The sequence below is a fragment of the Cavia porcellus genome, unplaced genomic scaffold (assembly GCF_034190915.1).
Source record: "Cavia porcellus strain 051 isolate PalLab524CR breed Dunkin Hartley unplaced genomic scaffold, mCavPor4.1 scaffold_25, whole genome shotgun sequence".
Classification (NCBI taxonomy): domain Eukaryota; kingdom Metazoa; phylum Chordata; class Mammalia; order Rodentia; family Caviidae; genus Cavia; species Cavia porcellus.
In genome coordinates this window covers 25,089,748-25,106,149 of record NW_026947508.1, presented here as the reverse complement: position 1 = coordinate 25,106,149, position 16,402 = coordinate 25,089,748, and the positions used below count along the sequence as shown (strand labels likewise).

The window sequence follows — 16,402 nt, the reverse complement described above, 5'->3', positions numbered from 1 at the left end:
AGAGAGCACCCAAGATAGGACTTCTGGTGAAGGTTTAGAGCTCCAGTCTAGGAGGGTGATGGCCAGGGACATTTTGAGACCTCAACCTGCCCCTGAATGGGGGATTAGAGGCTGAGCTCCTGGACTGGCCTGTGATTGGAGAGAGCACTTCTCGAGCTAGAAGGCCTCCAGCAAACCTCTGTCTGAGGAAGGAATTAATCAGTGCTCTCTCGCTGGGTAGGGGCAAACCTCCCAATGAATGAATGCACCTATTCCAACTTGTTCTCCCAGAACCCCTTTAGTCCTCTCAAGACCTGCATTATAGCCTGGAACAGTGGTGCATGATATGTGTAATACCAGCACTATGGGAGGCTGAGACAGGAGGACTGCAAGCTGAAACCCAGCCAGGGCAATTTAACAATTTAGTGAGACCGTGCCTCAAAATTTAAAAAGTCTAGGGATGTACCTCAGTGCTAAGACCCTGGTTTCAAGCCCCAGAACTGCCAAATGGAGTAATGCATCATTACTGCATTTCTCATTTTATTTGTTTGTTTATTTTTGAGATGGTCTTGCTGGGTAGCCCAGGCTGGCCTCGAACACACAGCAAGCCTCCTGCTTCAGCCTCCTGAGTGCTGGGATTACAGGTGTGAGCCACCATACCTAGTGGCATTTCCCATTTTAAAAGTCAGAGACGCCCCAGTTTAGAGCAGAACAGGAGAGTGTGGGGTCTGCAGTCTAACCCCGAGTGTGGCCCAGGTAGGTTAAAACAAGCCAAAGCAAAACCAAGCAACAACAACCATCACCGAGCCCGTGGGTCTGGAGCTGATACTATTATTGTGATTATTAATTATCACTGTGACGCCAAAGAATAGGTTTCATTCAGCTCTGATTTAGCTCAGTGGTAGACATTCTGCTCCGGCTCGGCCTTTGGCGGCTCGCGCACCCTGCACTGTGGTTCTGAAAACTGAGAGCCCAGGCAGTCCAGGAGGCCTGCAAGTGAAGGACGGTCCCAGGAGCGCGGGGTCAGTGCGGCGGCGCCCCCTGGAGGCTGCGCTCGGCACTACCGAGAGCCCGACCAGTGTAGGGGCAGTCTCGGGATGGAGGGGACAAAGGAGAAAACAGTATGTTTACGGATGCTTCAGGCACACTGGGCCAGGCACTAGGTGCGCCCCACCGCTTTTCTTATTTAGCGCCCACCTCGTTTCTAAAGGCAGAGCCTGAGGTTCAGGAGGCGCGGTAATTTACCCAGAGAGACAAAACAAGTTGTAGAGAGCCTGGGCCCCTGAGGAGGGGAAGCCTACTGAATCCCCTCTAGATGGGCAGAACCTGTGGAGGTCAGGAATAATGATAATGATGCCTCCCTCGTGGAGGTTATGCATTGAATTTTGGGCACCATCGTTTTCTGCCTGCGTTATTTTTGGTCTACAAAATAGCTTGCCATGTTGGGCATGGTCGTGCACACTTGTGATCCCAGCACTTGAGAGGCTGAGGCAGGAGGACTGCTGTGAGTTTGAGGCTACTGGGCTACATAGCGAGACTCTCTCTCAAAACAAAACAACATAATAAAGATTCAAGAAAATAACGTTTGTTTATTTATTTATTTATTTAGTCTTTTTCCTTTTTATCGGTACCGGGGATGGAACTCACGATCGCCTGCTTGCACGGCAGGCACTTATGCCACTGAGCTAAATCCCCACCCCAATAACGTTTATTTATTTACTCTTTTTTAAAAAAAATCTTCCCACGCCGGACGTGGTGGCTCATACCTGTAATCCCAGCACTCAAGAGGCTGAGGCAGAAGGATCCTTGGGAGTTTGAGATCAGCCTGGGCTACAAAGTGAGCTCAAGGCCAGCCTGAACTGCATAGCGAGACCCTGTCTCAAAAAGACAAAAAAAAAAAAAAATCTTCCCATACTGGGATTTGAACTCAGGATTTTTGCTTCAAGCTACATCCCCCACACTTTCTTTAATTTTTAAGATGGAGTCTTGGTAAATTGTCCAGGGTGGCCTCAAGCTTGTGATCCTCCTGCCTCAGCCTCCCACAGTATTAGGATTATGAGTGTGTGCCACCATGCCTTAGCTATTTATTTATTTATTTATTTATTTATTTATTTATAATCTAGAGATTAAACAACAAGCCCCAAGCATGCTTGACAAGCGCTCTACCATCTGAGATATACCCCTGGCTGCTACCACTATGTATTGAAAAGCTATGCAGGGCTGGGGATATAGCTCAGTGCCTGCCTGGCAAGTGAGAGGTCCTGAGTTCGATTCTCAGTACAAAAAAAAAAAAGCTATGCATTAGGGTTACAACTATGAAATAATAAAGATACTGTTTTTACTTCAGTTAGTCTTTGTGTTCTTAGGATTCACCAAATTGGCTTAAATGGTAAAATGGATAAATGAAGAGTCCTTATTTGCAGCTTCTAAGAGAGAAGAAGGGAGAAAGAGATCTTATTTATATTCTTTTTTTTTTTTTTTTTTTTTTTTTTTGTCTTTTTCCTTTTTATCGGAACTGGGGATCGAACTCACAACTGCCTGCTTGCAAGGCAGGCGCTTATGCTGCTGAGCAAATCTCTGGGTTCTGCTACGTCCCCCAGGGTGGTCTCTAACTTCTGGGCTCATGAAGTCTTCCCACCACATTCTTCCAGTAGCTGGAAAGCCTGGCATATACCAGCCCACATGGTTAGAAAGGAGAATTTTAAAAATAAGATGGAGGCCAGGTGTGTTGGTCCATGCTTGTGCTCCCAGCACTGGGGAAGCAGAGGCAGGAGGATCACTATGAGGCCAGCCTGAATTCCATAGTGAGAGCCCCCTCTCTTGTTTTCAAATATCATCTTTGCTGTGGGAGTAGCCCAGCGGAAGAGTACAGGCTTAGCATGTGACATGCCCTTGGGTTCAATCCCTAGGGTTTGCAGGAGAATATTTCTAGGGCACTTGATTAAATGCTTTTTGTCTTCTAGTTGAATTTCATCTTTAAGAAAAGAAGACAGTGTCTGCAAGGTGGATGACTTTTCTAAGGAGACACAGCGAGTAAATGCTGCCTCTAAAGCTTGGCTCCATCCCCTGGCTGTAGAAGCAGGGGGTTTGAGAGCGTTGCTGGGCATCTCTGTGCACCTCTGAATGGTTTGTAGAGCTCCTGGAACCAAAACCCTGAGTAGAGCGGCTCCTAGTGCTGGAGCATCGGGGAACATGAGATCGCCTCAGCTTCCCAAGTACTTCAGTGCACCGGCTCCTGTGTGGAGCCTCACGGTTGATTGCTTTTCACAAAAGCCCTGTGAAGAGGATCTGAACCGTCCATTCCACCGACAGGGAACTGAGGTTCGGGGAGTTCGGCTTCTGGATCCTGCAGCACAGGCTTGGGGAGTGGGGGAGATTTTTGCTGGCTCCACTTCTCCTGCTGCACTCTGGCTGTCTCTGTCTTCCCAGCTCAGTCCTCTGCCAATCATTCCCTTCTTCTTTCTGCTCCCATGTCCACTGGCTCAGGCCTCCGCTATGGCCCATCCTCCCAGGAGGGCTAACTGCAGGCCTGACTAAGTCTTTGTGAGGAGGAGGTCATACTTCGCTCCGGCTGGGATCTGTACACAACTTTTTTTTTTCTTTTTTTGGTGCCAGGGATTAAATTCATGACCTCATACTTGCTATGCAAATGCTTGTGCTACTGAGCTAAACCCCTGGCTTTTTTTTTTTTTGGTACTGGGGACTGAACCAAGGGCTTTCACACTGAGCACCAGTCCCATCCATATCCCCTACTTTTAAAATTTTGAGACAGTCTTGGGAAGTCACTACACTGTTCAGGCTGAGCTTGGATTTTTGCTCCTTTTACCTCCCAGAGTGCTAGGATTATAGGCATGAGCCACTATACTAAGTCTCTTTTCTCTTCTTCCCTTTCCCTCTTTTTCTTCTCATCTTTGTCCTCTTTTCATCCTTCTTCCTCCTCTTCTTTCTCCTTCATGATGCTGGGGATCAAACTCAGGGCCTTACACATGTTTGGCAAGTGCTATACAGCTGAACTACATCCCTAGCCCTGTTTACAACTTTTCTGATTCTGGGTTTAGATAGTGATTGGTTTGTTTGAAGCACAGTCTCACTATGTAGTCCAGGGTGGCTTTGAACTCGTTTTGTAGCCAGGCTGGCTATCCTCCTGCCTCAGCCTCCCAAGTTCTGGGATTGCAGATGTGTGCTGCTATGCCTGACTTCTCTGTCCTGGGCATTGTAGGGTTTCAGCAGAAACAAGGCACACCAAGGTCTTTGCAAAGGAAGCCTCAGGAAAGGACTGCTCAGGCATGGTGGGGCACCCTGCCATGTGCAGCAGTGGGATGGAGTTAGTTCCTTGGGCCTGTAAGGACAAGGGAGGACAGCTTTGTTAGTGAACCATGCAAAAACTGCACCTATGGGTGTGGTGGACCCAGTAGGAGCTGTGGCTTTCTGTCAAGAACAATGGTAACTGCCAAAATCACGGAAGGAGGGAGGGAAGGCATGATAAACATCCTGGTCTCACTCTCTCCCTCCCTGTGATCTCCTGCCATGTCTCCTGTTACACAAACTCCACCTGAAGCCAGAAGCCTACGGGCCACACACTGTCAGAGGGATCAGCCCCAGGACTCAGCAGCGCAGCAAGAAGACAAGAATGGAGGCAAAGCAGAAAATAGCTTTGGTACTGGGAATTGAACTCAGGACCTTGTGTTTGCCAGACAGGCACTGTGCCACTGATCTAAATCCTTGGCCCAGAACTTGTCTTTTGAAGCACAATCTGTGACTGGCTCTGAAACCCTCTCCCTCAGCCTTTCAGACCGAGCTTACTCTGTGCAGCAGGAAAGCTGCCCTGCTCCTGAAGCTGACCTCTCTCCCCGGGCCCGGCCTCCCTGAGTCTCCTGGCCTAGCAGCACATCACTCAGCCAAGTGGTATGGCACATCCCCCACGCAAACTCAGCCCCCATGAGATGGTTCTGGCCTCCTCTGCATGGTGAGCTGCCTGCAGGCCTGGGCCAAATAAGGCCATTTGCCCTCACACAGACCCAGAACCAGGGTGTGCCAAGTGAAGAAAGTCTTTTGACCCACTCACCTCACTCTGCCTGGGTGGAAACAAACTGTACCTGTGTTTCTGTCTCTTGGAGTAAACGGGGACTCTTTGTCCATGGGTGACCCAGGCCTGGCACACAGCAGGTGTCAGCTGTTGCCCAAATTGGCCTAGGTAGGACCATCTTTCATTCCTTACTTCATCCAACAAAATTTCCTACTACTGTATATACCAGGCCCTGTGCTGGTCCCTGGGGATGCAGCAGAGACGATATACCACGTTCCTGCCCTTACGTGGGGCTTTCATTCTAGCGGGGAAGCAAAGAAGGAAAGAATCAAAACCCAACCCTGTCATGGCATGACATTATTGTCACAGTGATCAGGGCTCACCTAGAAGAAAGAGGGTAACAGGATGAACAGTCAACCAGAGGACATTATAGAGGCAGCCCTGGGGGGAGCCCGTGTTCTAGCCTAAAGAAGGGCTTGGGAGAAGGTGGGAGTTAGGAAATTCAGTCTGGGGGACTGCCCGGAGCCGGCTCCTGGCAGGACTTGGAGGGAAAGAGATGGCTCCTCTGAATACTACCCCTGCCACCTGTTGCCTAGCACCAGCAGCAAACAGCACCTCTGGCAGGCCCTGCCCTCACTCCCCTGACTGGCAGCAGCTGTCAAGCAACCAAGCAGCTGCGGCATTGCCAACTTCCTCCCCTAGAATATTTTAGGGATACGTCAGAATATGACCAGCAGCCTTTAAAACCTGAGTTTTTCCCATGCAGACCTTACAAGGGTATACTACACTGTCCCGGGTGTTAATTTTCCACCCCCTTGCATTACAGAGAAAGTTATAAATATAACTTTCATGCTCTGTAGAGCATGAAAAGTAGAGCATGAATGAACCACCCACATCCCCAGTCACAGGCAGAGGACACTCCACACATCTGCTGGGAGCAGCCCTCCTGCCTCAGCCACTGCGGTCATACACAGCAGCCCTTGGTCAAGCACACAATCACAACCACACAGAGGACCGTACACAAGCCTCACAAGCAGTCACTGAAGCCAGTCCCTCACCTCAAAGGACAGTGGGCAATGGGCAGGATGGCCACACGCATTCATCCTACGCTCGGCCACACGCATTCATCCTACGCTCAACCACACACACGTTCCCTACAATCATCACAGTCGCACAACCCTACCTACTCCGCACACCACACTTGAGAAAACGTGACCATCTGTTCCTGCCTCTGTGGGATCACAGGACAGAAGCACACGCACCATAGAATCGCATCATCTCCCCGCCCCCACCCCGCCCCACGTTCAAGGCCTCTGATTACAAGGCATAGCGTTCTTTTTGGATTGAGTCAAAGCCCTCTCCAGACACAGGGACAGTGGAAAAAAGGAATCAGAAAGAAAACTTCTGGGGGCTGAGTCTGGGAAGGGGCCCAAGAGCCGTTTACTTGGGGATAAAGACCAGGGTTGAGTCTGGCCCTGACACTTGTGGGAGGCGGACTTGGGGAGGGGTTGGTTGGTTATGCCTTAAAGTTGGCAGAAGGCCGGCTGAGCGGGGGTGACAGGTGGCGCAGGACGCACAAGGACTCCATCACGCAGTCTTAAGCCCTCGGGCGGGCGACCTCCTCCTGTTCTTCCCTAACCCCGTCCCAGGTCCCCAGGCCCCCAGACACCCGGCTCCTCCAGCCCCTGGTCTGCGCGGGGTGTGGCCGTTACCTCCTCCAACCCGGCGCCCAGCCCTGCTGACAGCTGCGGGACAGCAGGCGGCTCCCAGTCCCTGCGCATCGGGGTGGACACGCGCGAGGGAGGGAGGGGGCCCTGGGTGCCTCCGCGGCCCCTCCCCAACCTCGCTCCCCCACAGTGGGAGCGGGGAAACTGCTCCCCGGGCCGCCGGATCTCCCTCCTCCCGTCTCCTGCCCCACATCAGGGACCTGGGGAAGGCGAGGTGGAAGGTTCGGGAAGACTGGGGGCGACGGGTTGGGAACGCGCCCCCGTCCCCTTTTCCCCTAAGCCCGCCTCTCCCCACCCCCAGCCAGATCTCTCCTCCAGCAGCGGCCTGAGCCCGGGCCAAGTGGGTGCGCCCGCCCGCCGGGCCGGGATCCGGTGTCGGCTGCAGCTGGCAGTGCGCGGGCGCGAGCGCGGCGGCCGGCAGGCCCGGCTATTAATAACGCGCCGGCCGAGCCCGGGTCGCGCAGCCATGGCCACCCCGGAGGCCCGGAGCGGCGGGGACGGCGGCGCCCAGGCCGGGAGGTAGGAGCCACCGGGCCGCGTCGCAGCCCCTTTGGGGAGGGGGTGCTGGACAGTTCCCTCCCCCCACCCGCGGCCCAGTCGCCTGGCTGGGGGTAATGGTCCAGTCCGGGTGGGACTGGGGACGGAGCCACTCAGGGAAGGAGGTGGGGAGCTGTGACCCGGGTCAAGGCACCTGGTGGGGGGGTGACTTTTTCTAATACGCTATGCGCTATGCCTCCTATGGACCGTGTGAGAATTAACTCTTTCAGGCCACCAGCTATTCAAAAATCCACTTAGTCCATCTGACCAAATAACCTGCTCGTTTTCTTTTATTCCTCACTTCAAGTGTCTACCAGGATGAGGTGACCAGTGGTGAATTTGCTGCATGGGAATCAGTTGGTGCAAAGTTGGTCGTCTGCCAGCTTGAAGTTAAGAGTCTGTTCAGGCATCTTATTCTTTCCTGTCAGGCCTAGGATGGGGACATCGAGGGTCTACTGCCTCCAACCATTAAGGGGTCCCTGCCTGGGGTGGGGCCAGGAGGACAGGCCCACTCCATCTCTCTGTACTGGGTAGTGCAGAAGGTGCTAAGAGTGAGCTGGGAGTATTTCTGCCCTGTGTCAGGCGTGGTCCTAGTCTTCGCACTATATTAAGAGGTAGAGGTGCAAACACCTGCTACATTTGGGGACACAGTCTTACACAGGCTGTTAAGTGTACTGCTGTCCACAAACACAGGTATGCAAGGAGTCAGGCACACAGACTGCTCTGTGCCACACACGCACATTCCTAGCCACATCCCTAGGACAGTGCTAGGGAGCCGCTGGAGTTCTCTGGGATGGCAGTGACAGAGGCAGGCTGCCTAGGGCAGAAGGAAGCCTGAGGTCAGGGGCCTGGGAGGAGCTCCCCAGCCTCCCTCCCTTTTGGCCTATTATTGGATCTGCTTTCCCAGTACAGAGAGGTAGCAGTGTGAAGGCAGTGTCTGACACTCTGGGTGGGTGGCAGATTGGGAAATCATAAGACCTAAATTGTCCCTCCAGTTTGGTCTCTTGACCTTGGGCAAGTTTCCTCCCTGGAGCTCAGATGGTCTCTGCCTGCCTGCCTTCCAAAAGCCCCACCCTTAGGATATGGAGCAGAATTGTATTTGTCCTTAGCATTCACTGTCAGTGAGATGGGTGCATGCACTTCTCTAGTGCAGAACCAGAAGCATAAACAGTGACAAAGTGAAGATACAGGTGGCCCTTGTCTGGGAAATATTTTGCAGAGGAGATAGTTTGAGCAAGGCTTGAAGGATTTAAAAAAATTGTTAGGGCTGGGGAATTAGCTCAGCAGCATAAGCGCCTGCCTGGCAAGCGCAAGGTCTTGAGTTTGATCCCCAGTACCCACCTCAAAAAAAGTTAAATAGGTTTTTGTATGTATTTATTGCAGGGTTGGGGATCAAATCTAATGTCTCATGCATGCTAGTCAAGTATTCCTCCCCTGATCTAAATCCCCAACCCTAAACCATGTAATCCCGGCACTTGGTAGGCTGAGGCAGGACTGCCAGGAGTTCTGGGCCAGACTAGACTGCATAGTGATGCCCCGTCTCTTAAAACAAAAATAAAGTTTCAGCCCTAGGATGTTTGCTTATTTGCTTTTTTTGAGACAGGGTCTCGCTATGCAGTTCAGGCTGGCCTTGAGCTGACTTTGTAGCCCAGGCTGGTCTTGAACAAGTAAAAAAGGGTCTGGGGATTTAGCTCAGTGGGAAGGCTCTGGGTTGCATCCACAGCACCAAAAAATAAATTGCTTAGAACTCCCAGGTGGGAAAGGCAGCTCTGCTAAGTAGTAGGATGGGCCAGCGGCTGAGAAGGTGTGCTTTCTTGGTGTTAGGAGCTCCAACTTCCTAGGTAGCACAAGGCTGTTTTCTAGGCAGGTGGTGCTGGGGAAGCTGCATTGCTCAGCAGGATCTTTCTGACATTGCAGGCTCAAGAGTGGGAGGTGTAAAAAACGTCCTGGGTTGTCAAGCATTGAGTGGGTTGCAGGAGTAACGTGAGCTGAGGCTAAAACAAGTGCCACATCTTTAAGACTTTGAAACTGTGAAATGGAGCAACATTCTGTTGTAGCCTACTAACTGGTACTATACAGAATAACTGGGGTGAGGACGATGAGGCCCATTAGAAGGCTGGGCAAAGTACAGAAGAGTTGCACAAGGCTGGAGAAGTAGGGATGGAGTCAGGAGACTTCCCAAGGTAGATCGGCCAGTTCTCCATGATTTGGCCACAGTGGGAAAGAAAGAGGTGTTTAAGATTTCTTGCTAGTTAACCTGAAATGTGGTGATGTGTTTCTCTGAGCCCGAGAGTACATATGTAGCAAGCCCCAGGAAAATTATTATTTGGGGCAGCTGAGTTCTTTACAGGTAACAAATACCACTTTCTCTCTAGCAAAGCAGTGTGAATGGATTAGGTGATTGTTGAGTTTAACTTCAGGTATTAAAGTCTTGGAGTGAATGCTGGATGGAGTAAGGCCAGTGATGTCAAGAGGCCTGGTGAAGCAGACTTTCATGGTTTCCAGAGGGCCGCTCTTACATACAGAAAAGGAAGTCGGAGACTCATGACTTGTTAGGTGGGAAGAGCGTACTTGATGATTTAGTGATCTTTACTGGAGCCAGGTATGGTGGCACACCTGTATAATCCCAATATTCCAGAAGCTGAGGCAGCAGGATTGTAGTGAGTTTGATGCCAATGTGGGCTACTCAGCTCAAAGCCAGCCTGGACTACATGGAGACCTTGTCTCAAAAACACAAAATAACCGAATCCTGGTCAAAAAGAGAGACCTAAATGAGACAGGCACTTGAACTTTGTTATATATGGAATAACTGAAAGGTAACTTACCTACTTTTGTGTATGATACTGAGGACTGAACCTAGGGTCTTGAGCTAAGCATGTACTCTTATACCCTAGTAGCCCCTAAATAGGTTATCTTTAAGTGTTTATAAAGAACATACATGAAAAACCATTCAAATTGTCTGCTTCTAAGAATATGAAGTCCAGCAGGTAAGAAGCACAAGGAAGAAGTTCCTACCTTAAACATTAGAATTTTACTAGTAGTGACTTAGGTGTGAGTTTTCTGTCTTTGAAGTTAGGTAAGTAGAAACCAATTATGTGGGAGTGTAGTCAGGGGAGCAAAACAAAGGCTTATGAGATCTGAAAACCTCCTCCCCACCTCTTTCCCCTTTATCTTCTTTTTCTGGTACTAGAGATTGAACCAATGGGCCTCCACATACTAGGCAAGTGGTCTACCACTGAATTACATCCCCAGCCTAGATTTTTTAAAATCATTATTCTTTGGTTTTTCTTTTTTTGTACTAGGGATTGAACTCAGAACCTCGTGCATGCCAGACAGGCGCTTTAAGCCACTGAGCTAAATCCCTGGTGCATTTTTAAATCTTTCTTTCCTGCAGGGAAGTAACAGCAGAAGCTGTTTCTCAAGAAAATTCTGAATCTCTGAGTGTGACTGAGACCTTGAACCCAGAAGCTACGCTATCTTTGGAGGGGACTGTCAACCTAGAAGACATTCTCTACCTTGGGGACACAGATGACTTTGAAGAGATACTTTATATGGGAGACACTCAGGAGCCAGAGGAGATACTGTATATTGAAGAGACTGGGCATCCAGAGGAGACACTATTCATGGGAGAGCCTGTGAAACCAGGGGAGACACAGTATGAGGAGACTGTGAAGCCACACGTGGATCAAGCAGAGAGCCTGAGCCCAGAGCAGATTGTGTGTGAGACAGAGACGGTTGCAAGGGAGGAAAAATCCAACCCCGAGGAAAGCCTTAAAGCTGAGCCGAGCCCCAGTACAGAGGAGAACCTGAGCATCGAGGACCTGGAACTGCTAGAGGACCGTTTCCAGCAGTGTGTGCAAGCAGTAGCCCAGCTGGAAGAGGAGCGGGATCAGCTCATTCATGAGCTGGTGCTGCTCCGTGAACCAGCCCTGCAGGAGGTGCAGCAAGTCCATCAGGATATATTGGCTGCTTACAAGCTGCATGCACAGACAGAGCTAGAGAGAGATGGGCTGAGGGAGGAGATCAGGCTGGTTAAGCAGAAGCTGTTCAAGGTGACCAAGGAATGTGTGGCGTACCAGTACCAGTTGGAGTGCCGCCAGCAGGAAGTGGCTCAGTTCGCTGATTTCCGGGAAGTACTAACCACAAAGGCAGCCCAGCTGTCTGGGGAACTGGCCCAACTCCAGGATGCTTATCAGAAGCAGAAGGAGCAGTTGAGGCAACAACTAGAAGCGCCCCCAAGCCAGCGGGATGGGCATTTTCTCCAGGAGAGCAGGCAGTTGTCTGCCCAGTTTGAACATCTCATGGCAGAGAGCCGACAGGGGCTGGAGGAGGAATATGAGCCTCAGCTACTGCGGCTCCTGGAGAGGAAAGAAGCGGGGACCAAAGCTCTGCAGAAAACTCAGGCCGAGATCCAGGAGATGAAGGAAGCACTGAGGCCCCTACAAGCAGAGGCCCGGCAGCTCCAGCTGCAAAAGAGGAACCTGGAGGACCAGATCACACTCGTGAGGCAAAAACGAGATGAAGAGGTGCAGCAGTACAGGGTAGGCCTATTCGTATGAAAAGTCTTAAACCCAATAAAGGAAAGTGTGAGAATTTAATGTCTGGGGTTGAAGGATAGTGCCCTGTGTGGGAATAACTCATTCTTTGGGGCCATTCACTCACTCCTTTCCTCCATTCTTCATTTCGTTCAGTTGGGCCTGTTTTAGAAGCTAAGTTATTTGCATCATTTTTTTTTACTGGTACCAGGGACTGAACTCACGACCATGTGCTTGCAAAGCAGGCGCTCATGCCGCTGAACTAAATCCCCAGCCCCACCCTTACAGTTTTTAAATTTTTTTGTCTTTTTCATTTTTATCCGTACCAGGGATAAAACTCACGACTGCCTGCTTGCAAGGAGGTGCTTATGCTGCTGAGCTAATTCCCCAGCCCCAGTTTTTATATAGTATTTTTAACTTTTACTGCACTCAGCTTTTTTTGGAGTGCGGACAAGTCATGGTAAGTCACAGAATTGCCCAGGTTGGGTTAGAATTTGCAGTTCTCCTGCCTCAGCCCGAGTGCAGAATTACACATTTGTGCTACTATGCCCAACCATTTCATAGGTGAGGAAATTGACTCAGTAAACTGCAGTTTACTCAACCTCAAATACTTCAGTGCTCCTTTCACAGCCTTTTTTTTTTTTTTTTTTTTTTGAGACAGGGTCTTGCTATGTAGTTTAGGTTGGCCTTGAACTAATAGCACTCCTCTTGCTTTAGCCTCTCAAGTGCTGGGATCACAGACCTGCACCACCACACCTGGTATGTTTTAACTGAACAGTGAGTCATATTTGGTGTATAGAAAATAGTAGAGTAAGGGGCCAGATAAGAGCTGGGTGTGGTCGTACCTGCCTGTAATCAACCCCTTAGGAAGCTGAGGCAGGAGGGTGAATTTAAAGCCAGACTCATCTCAACAAAACACAAAAAGCCAAGTAGAATGAATTCATTCGCTTTCCTCCACCTCATATTCACCTTGCAATCTCACTCATTCAATTGCCATACTAAAGCTGAGCAGCCTTTAGGCTGAGATGCAATCTATAAATTTTCCTTCATGTAAATCATCTGCCTTGTATTCGTTATTCCAAATAAATGTGAGCCAGTGCTAATCCTTTTTTAAACCACAGTGAGATATATATATTAAGTGAATAAACAGTTACATCTGCTTGTCATACACTAGGCTTTCAGAAGGTAGAAGCTGTTTCACTTATCTCTGTTAATTCTCTGACACTCATAGTTCAGAAGGGCTGTATTAGGAGTTGTTGGGCACTGGAGGAAATGTTTGCGTGGGAACTTTCTTTCTCTTGAAACATGCATTTCTTTGGATATTTAGAAATCTTATGCCCTCCCCCATGTCTGGCTGGGTCACCATTTTTATAAGCAATGACACGTTTCATCTTTAGTTTTCCTAACCTGTCCTATACCAGTCTCTCTAAATATGATAAACTATATATAACAAAGCACTTTATGAACTACTGCTGACAATGTTAGGGTTTTAACAAATTGCTTGGTTCATCAGATTATGTTCTTGGCCTTCTCATTCAGGAACAGCAGGAGGAAATGGAAGAACGAAAGAGGCAGTTAAGAAATGGGGTGCAACTCCAGCAACAGAAGAACAAAGACATGGAGCAGCTAAGGATCAGTCTTGCAGAAGAGCTCTCAACATACAAGTTAGTTTTTGCTGCCATCCAACTCCTACCTAATACTGGCTGAGTGGTGGGAAGGGCCCAGGAAAAATCTCATTTAACAATGGGTTAATTGTGCTCATCCAAGAACAGATGGAAAACAACTTTCTTTTTTTAAAAGGGCAATGCTTCCCAAAAGCCTGGAACAGGCTGATGCTCTCACTTCTCAGGCAGGTGGAATGGAGAAGCAGTCTCAAGGTGATCTTTGTGTGCAGAGGAATGGTGCTTGCATTATTACTGCTTTCTTAACAATACTAATACCTTTCTTTGGTTTGGCAGTATCAGTGATTGAACCCAGGGCCTCATGTGTGTTAGGCAAACACTAAATTGCTAAATTGCATTCCCAGTTTTATTAATGCCTTAAGTAAGAGTGTAATGATAACCTATTTAGTGATAACCTGTGCCTATAGATTGCCTAGGACAAATATTTGGGCGCACTTGAAACAAGAAATCAAAATATAACCTAGTTATCACTAGGAATTTTGCATTAGAGAAGGCATCTGACCTTTGGGCATTCTTAGATCCTCACCCTACCCACCTATCCCTACCTGCTGTTCAGTTTCCTTAGTATATCAGAGAAGACAGTTGCGTTACCTAATTCAGACCATGATGGGCAGCCAACAAAAAGGACAAATTAAGCCTAGTATGGTGGCACATACTTTTAATTCTAGCACTTTAGGAGTCCAAGGCAGAAGGACAGAGTTCAAGGACAGCCTAAACTACATAGCCAAAACACTAAAACATTACCAAGTCATGAAAAAAAGCTGAGAATGGTTTAGACAGAACTACTGCTTGATATGTGAAATAACCAAGATAGCTATTTTTTTTTTTTGGTACCAGGGATTGAACTCACAACTTCACCTTAACAGGCAGGTGCTTATGCTGCTGAGCTAAATCCCTGGCAAGACAGCTATTCTTAATTTATTTGAATTATTTAGGATCTTTCCTGGTTTTTTTTGGTACTAGGAACCCAATTCGTGATCTTGCGAGGCAGGCCCTGGTTCTTTGAGGTAACAGTCTTACTATGTAGTTCAGGCTGGCCTTGAACTCACAATAGTCCTGCTGCCTCAGGCTCTAGAATACTGGGATTACAGGTGTGTGCCACCATGCCCAGCTTCTCCAATTCTTTATAAAATAATAGATTCTCTTAGATAAACTAAAGATAAATCTGGGGTTGAAGCATAGTGGTAGGGTGCTTAAGGTTTGATCCCTACTATTGCAAAAAACCCTATGAAAAAACAAAAACTGAGGATGTCTGTTTTGTTCTATGCGCTAGACACATTTCCTAGATATAAATTCCTATTTTAACTTGTGTCTGTAACTTCCTAGAATTTTCACTTAGTCTTTTATCCAGATATAAATGATTATGGTTACTATATGAACTATATGGGAGACTTACAACTTTGTAACTGGGGGCAAGGTCCTGCTGAACTGGTATGTACAGTAAAAAGGTATGACTAAAGAAATGAAACTTTTTTAAAAAAATTTTTGTCTTTTTCCTTTTTATTGGTACTGGGGATCAAACTCACGACTGCCTGCTTGTAAGGCAGGCGCTTATGCCGCTGAGCTAAATCCCCAGCCCCAGAAATGAAACTTTTTAATAACTGTAAGTTAACCTAAGTAGAGAAAATTTTTAACTATCCTTTCTAATCACCATCAGATAGGCAATAATTTCTTGTGTTCTGCAAATAGAAAGCACCCAGTGTTTGCTAGGGGCAGGTCATCCCTGATCATATGTAGCACTATTTAAACCTTGGAAGTTCATTATTACATATATTTGCTTCTGAATTTCAAGTAAGAGAAAGCATAAACTTTTTTTTTTTTTTTCCCTCTCAACATTACAGGGGCTGCTTAGAAATGTATGGCCGCATCTGTAACACAGAAACAACCAAAAAAACTTCATAGCAAAAAATTACGAAGTACTCTTTGGACTTTTCTCAAACAGACAGAGTGCTAGAACTTAGCAAGCAATTCACTCTGTGAAAATTGCAAATACTGGCTAAAATGATTCTGTTATTGGCTGGGAAAACATCAGCCAATTCTTAGTTGGATTTTACTTCATAAGTCACTGGTACTGACCTGAATGTGCTGAGGAATGGAAAAAAGGCCTATCTTCCAGAAGCAACCTTCACATATGCAGGCTAAGTAAAGGATGAATGTATGGACACTTCTTGCAGTATTGTGGAAGAATGTATCTTGCTTTGTGTTGACCCAAATCAAAAACATTTTGGGGGACAAAAAGCCAACTTTCCTTATGGGTCTGCAATGTGAATTCTTTTGTGCCATGAATGTTAAGATTTTAAAGAATCCTCTTACAAAGTTTACTTTTTAAGGGCTATGCAGACTCAGTTTACTCTTAAAATTTTTGTCAAGATAATTTTCATTGTATTTTAAGACAATCAGACTTTAAGAAAACCAATTTAGACTGGAAAATAAGTTTAAAACCACTGTACTCAGATTTTTCCCAAATGATCTGAAATGATTTTTGGGTATTAATGAAACTACTCAATCAAAAACAAAAACCGAGTGACTAAAATAAACCAATCATTTATATGATTATGGTACAGGATGATATAGGCTCTCAGAGCTGGCTGTTTTGATTCTCTTAAGTACAGGCCCCAGTGGAAAACATACTGGGGAAAGTCAACCTCTCTGTGATAAAATGTTCAAGAACCTTTTCTACATTTAAATTTTGCCTTAAACTCTACCATACTGCCTTTGGCATTTGAAAGCCCATGTAATTCTCTAGGGACTGTTTATGCCATTTTTATCATAGGCTAGTCTGTGCACCTCTGGCTGTGTTTTATGTCTCGAATTTTTCCTGGAAAGGAGTAAAGCTCTTTTCTATAGCTCTGGGTCTGTTTAATTTTATTCTTGATAGTTAGAGACCACAGAAAATAACTCATCTGGGGCCAGGGA

The 16,402-nt window shown here is 47.6% G+C and overlaps 1 protein-coding gene across 3 annotated transcripts; it reads left to right on the top strand.

Moving 5' to 3' along the window:
- The first annotated feature begins 6,791 nt into the window (after positions 1-6,791).
- Positions 6,792-16,332, top strand: Sync (syncoilin, intermediate filament protein). 3 transcript variants are annotated; one of them, XM_013154019.3, is made up of 5 exons: positions 6,803-7,251; positions 10,664-11,810; positions 13,344-13,468; positions 13,605-13,681; positions 15,328-16,332. In XM_013154019.3, the coding sequence occupies exons 1-5, from the start codon at positions 7,199-7,201 to the stop codon at positions 15,336-15,338; spliced, it is 1,413 nt and encodes a 470-aa protein (XP_013009473.2). In that variant the 5' UTR covers positions 6,803-7,198; the 3' UTR covers positions 15,339-16,332. The 3 variants fall into 3 exon arrangements, with proteins under 3 accessions (XP_063092062.1, XP_003471125.3, XP_013009473.2); XM_003471077.5 differs by lacking the exon at positions 13,605-13,681 and having other exon boundaries at positions 6,801-7,251; XM_063235992.1 differs by lacking the exons at positions 13,344-13,468; positions 13,605-13,681; positions 15,328-16,332 and adding an exon at positions 12,522-13,315 and having other exon boundaries at positions 6,792-7,251.
- The last annotated feature ends 70 nt before the right edge of the window (positions 16,333-16,402 follow it).

Coding starts and splice junctions, on each gene's coding strand:
- Sync (XM_013154019.3), top strand. CDS start 7,199: ATGGCCACCCCGGAGGCCCGGAGCGGCGGGGACGGCGGCGCCCAGGCC. Junction 7,252..10,663: donor GGCGGCGCCCAGGCCGGGAG/GTAGGAGCCACC, acceptor TCTTTCCTGCAG/GGAAGTAACAGCAGAAGCTG. Junction 13,469..13,604: donor GAAGAGCTCTCAACATACAA/GTTAGTTTTTGC, acceptor TTTTTTTAAAAG/GGCAATGCTTCCCAAAAGCC.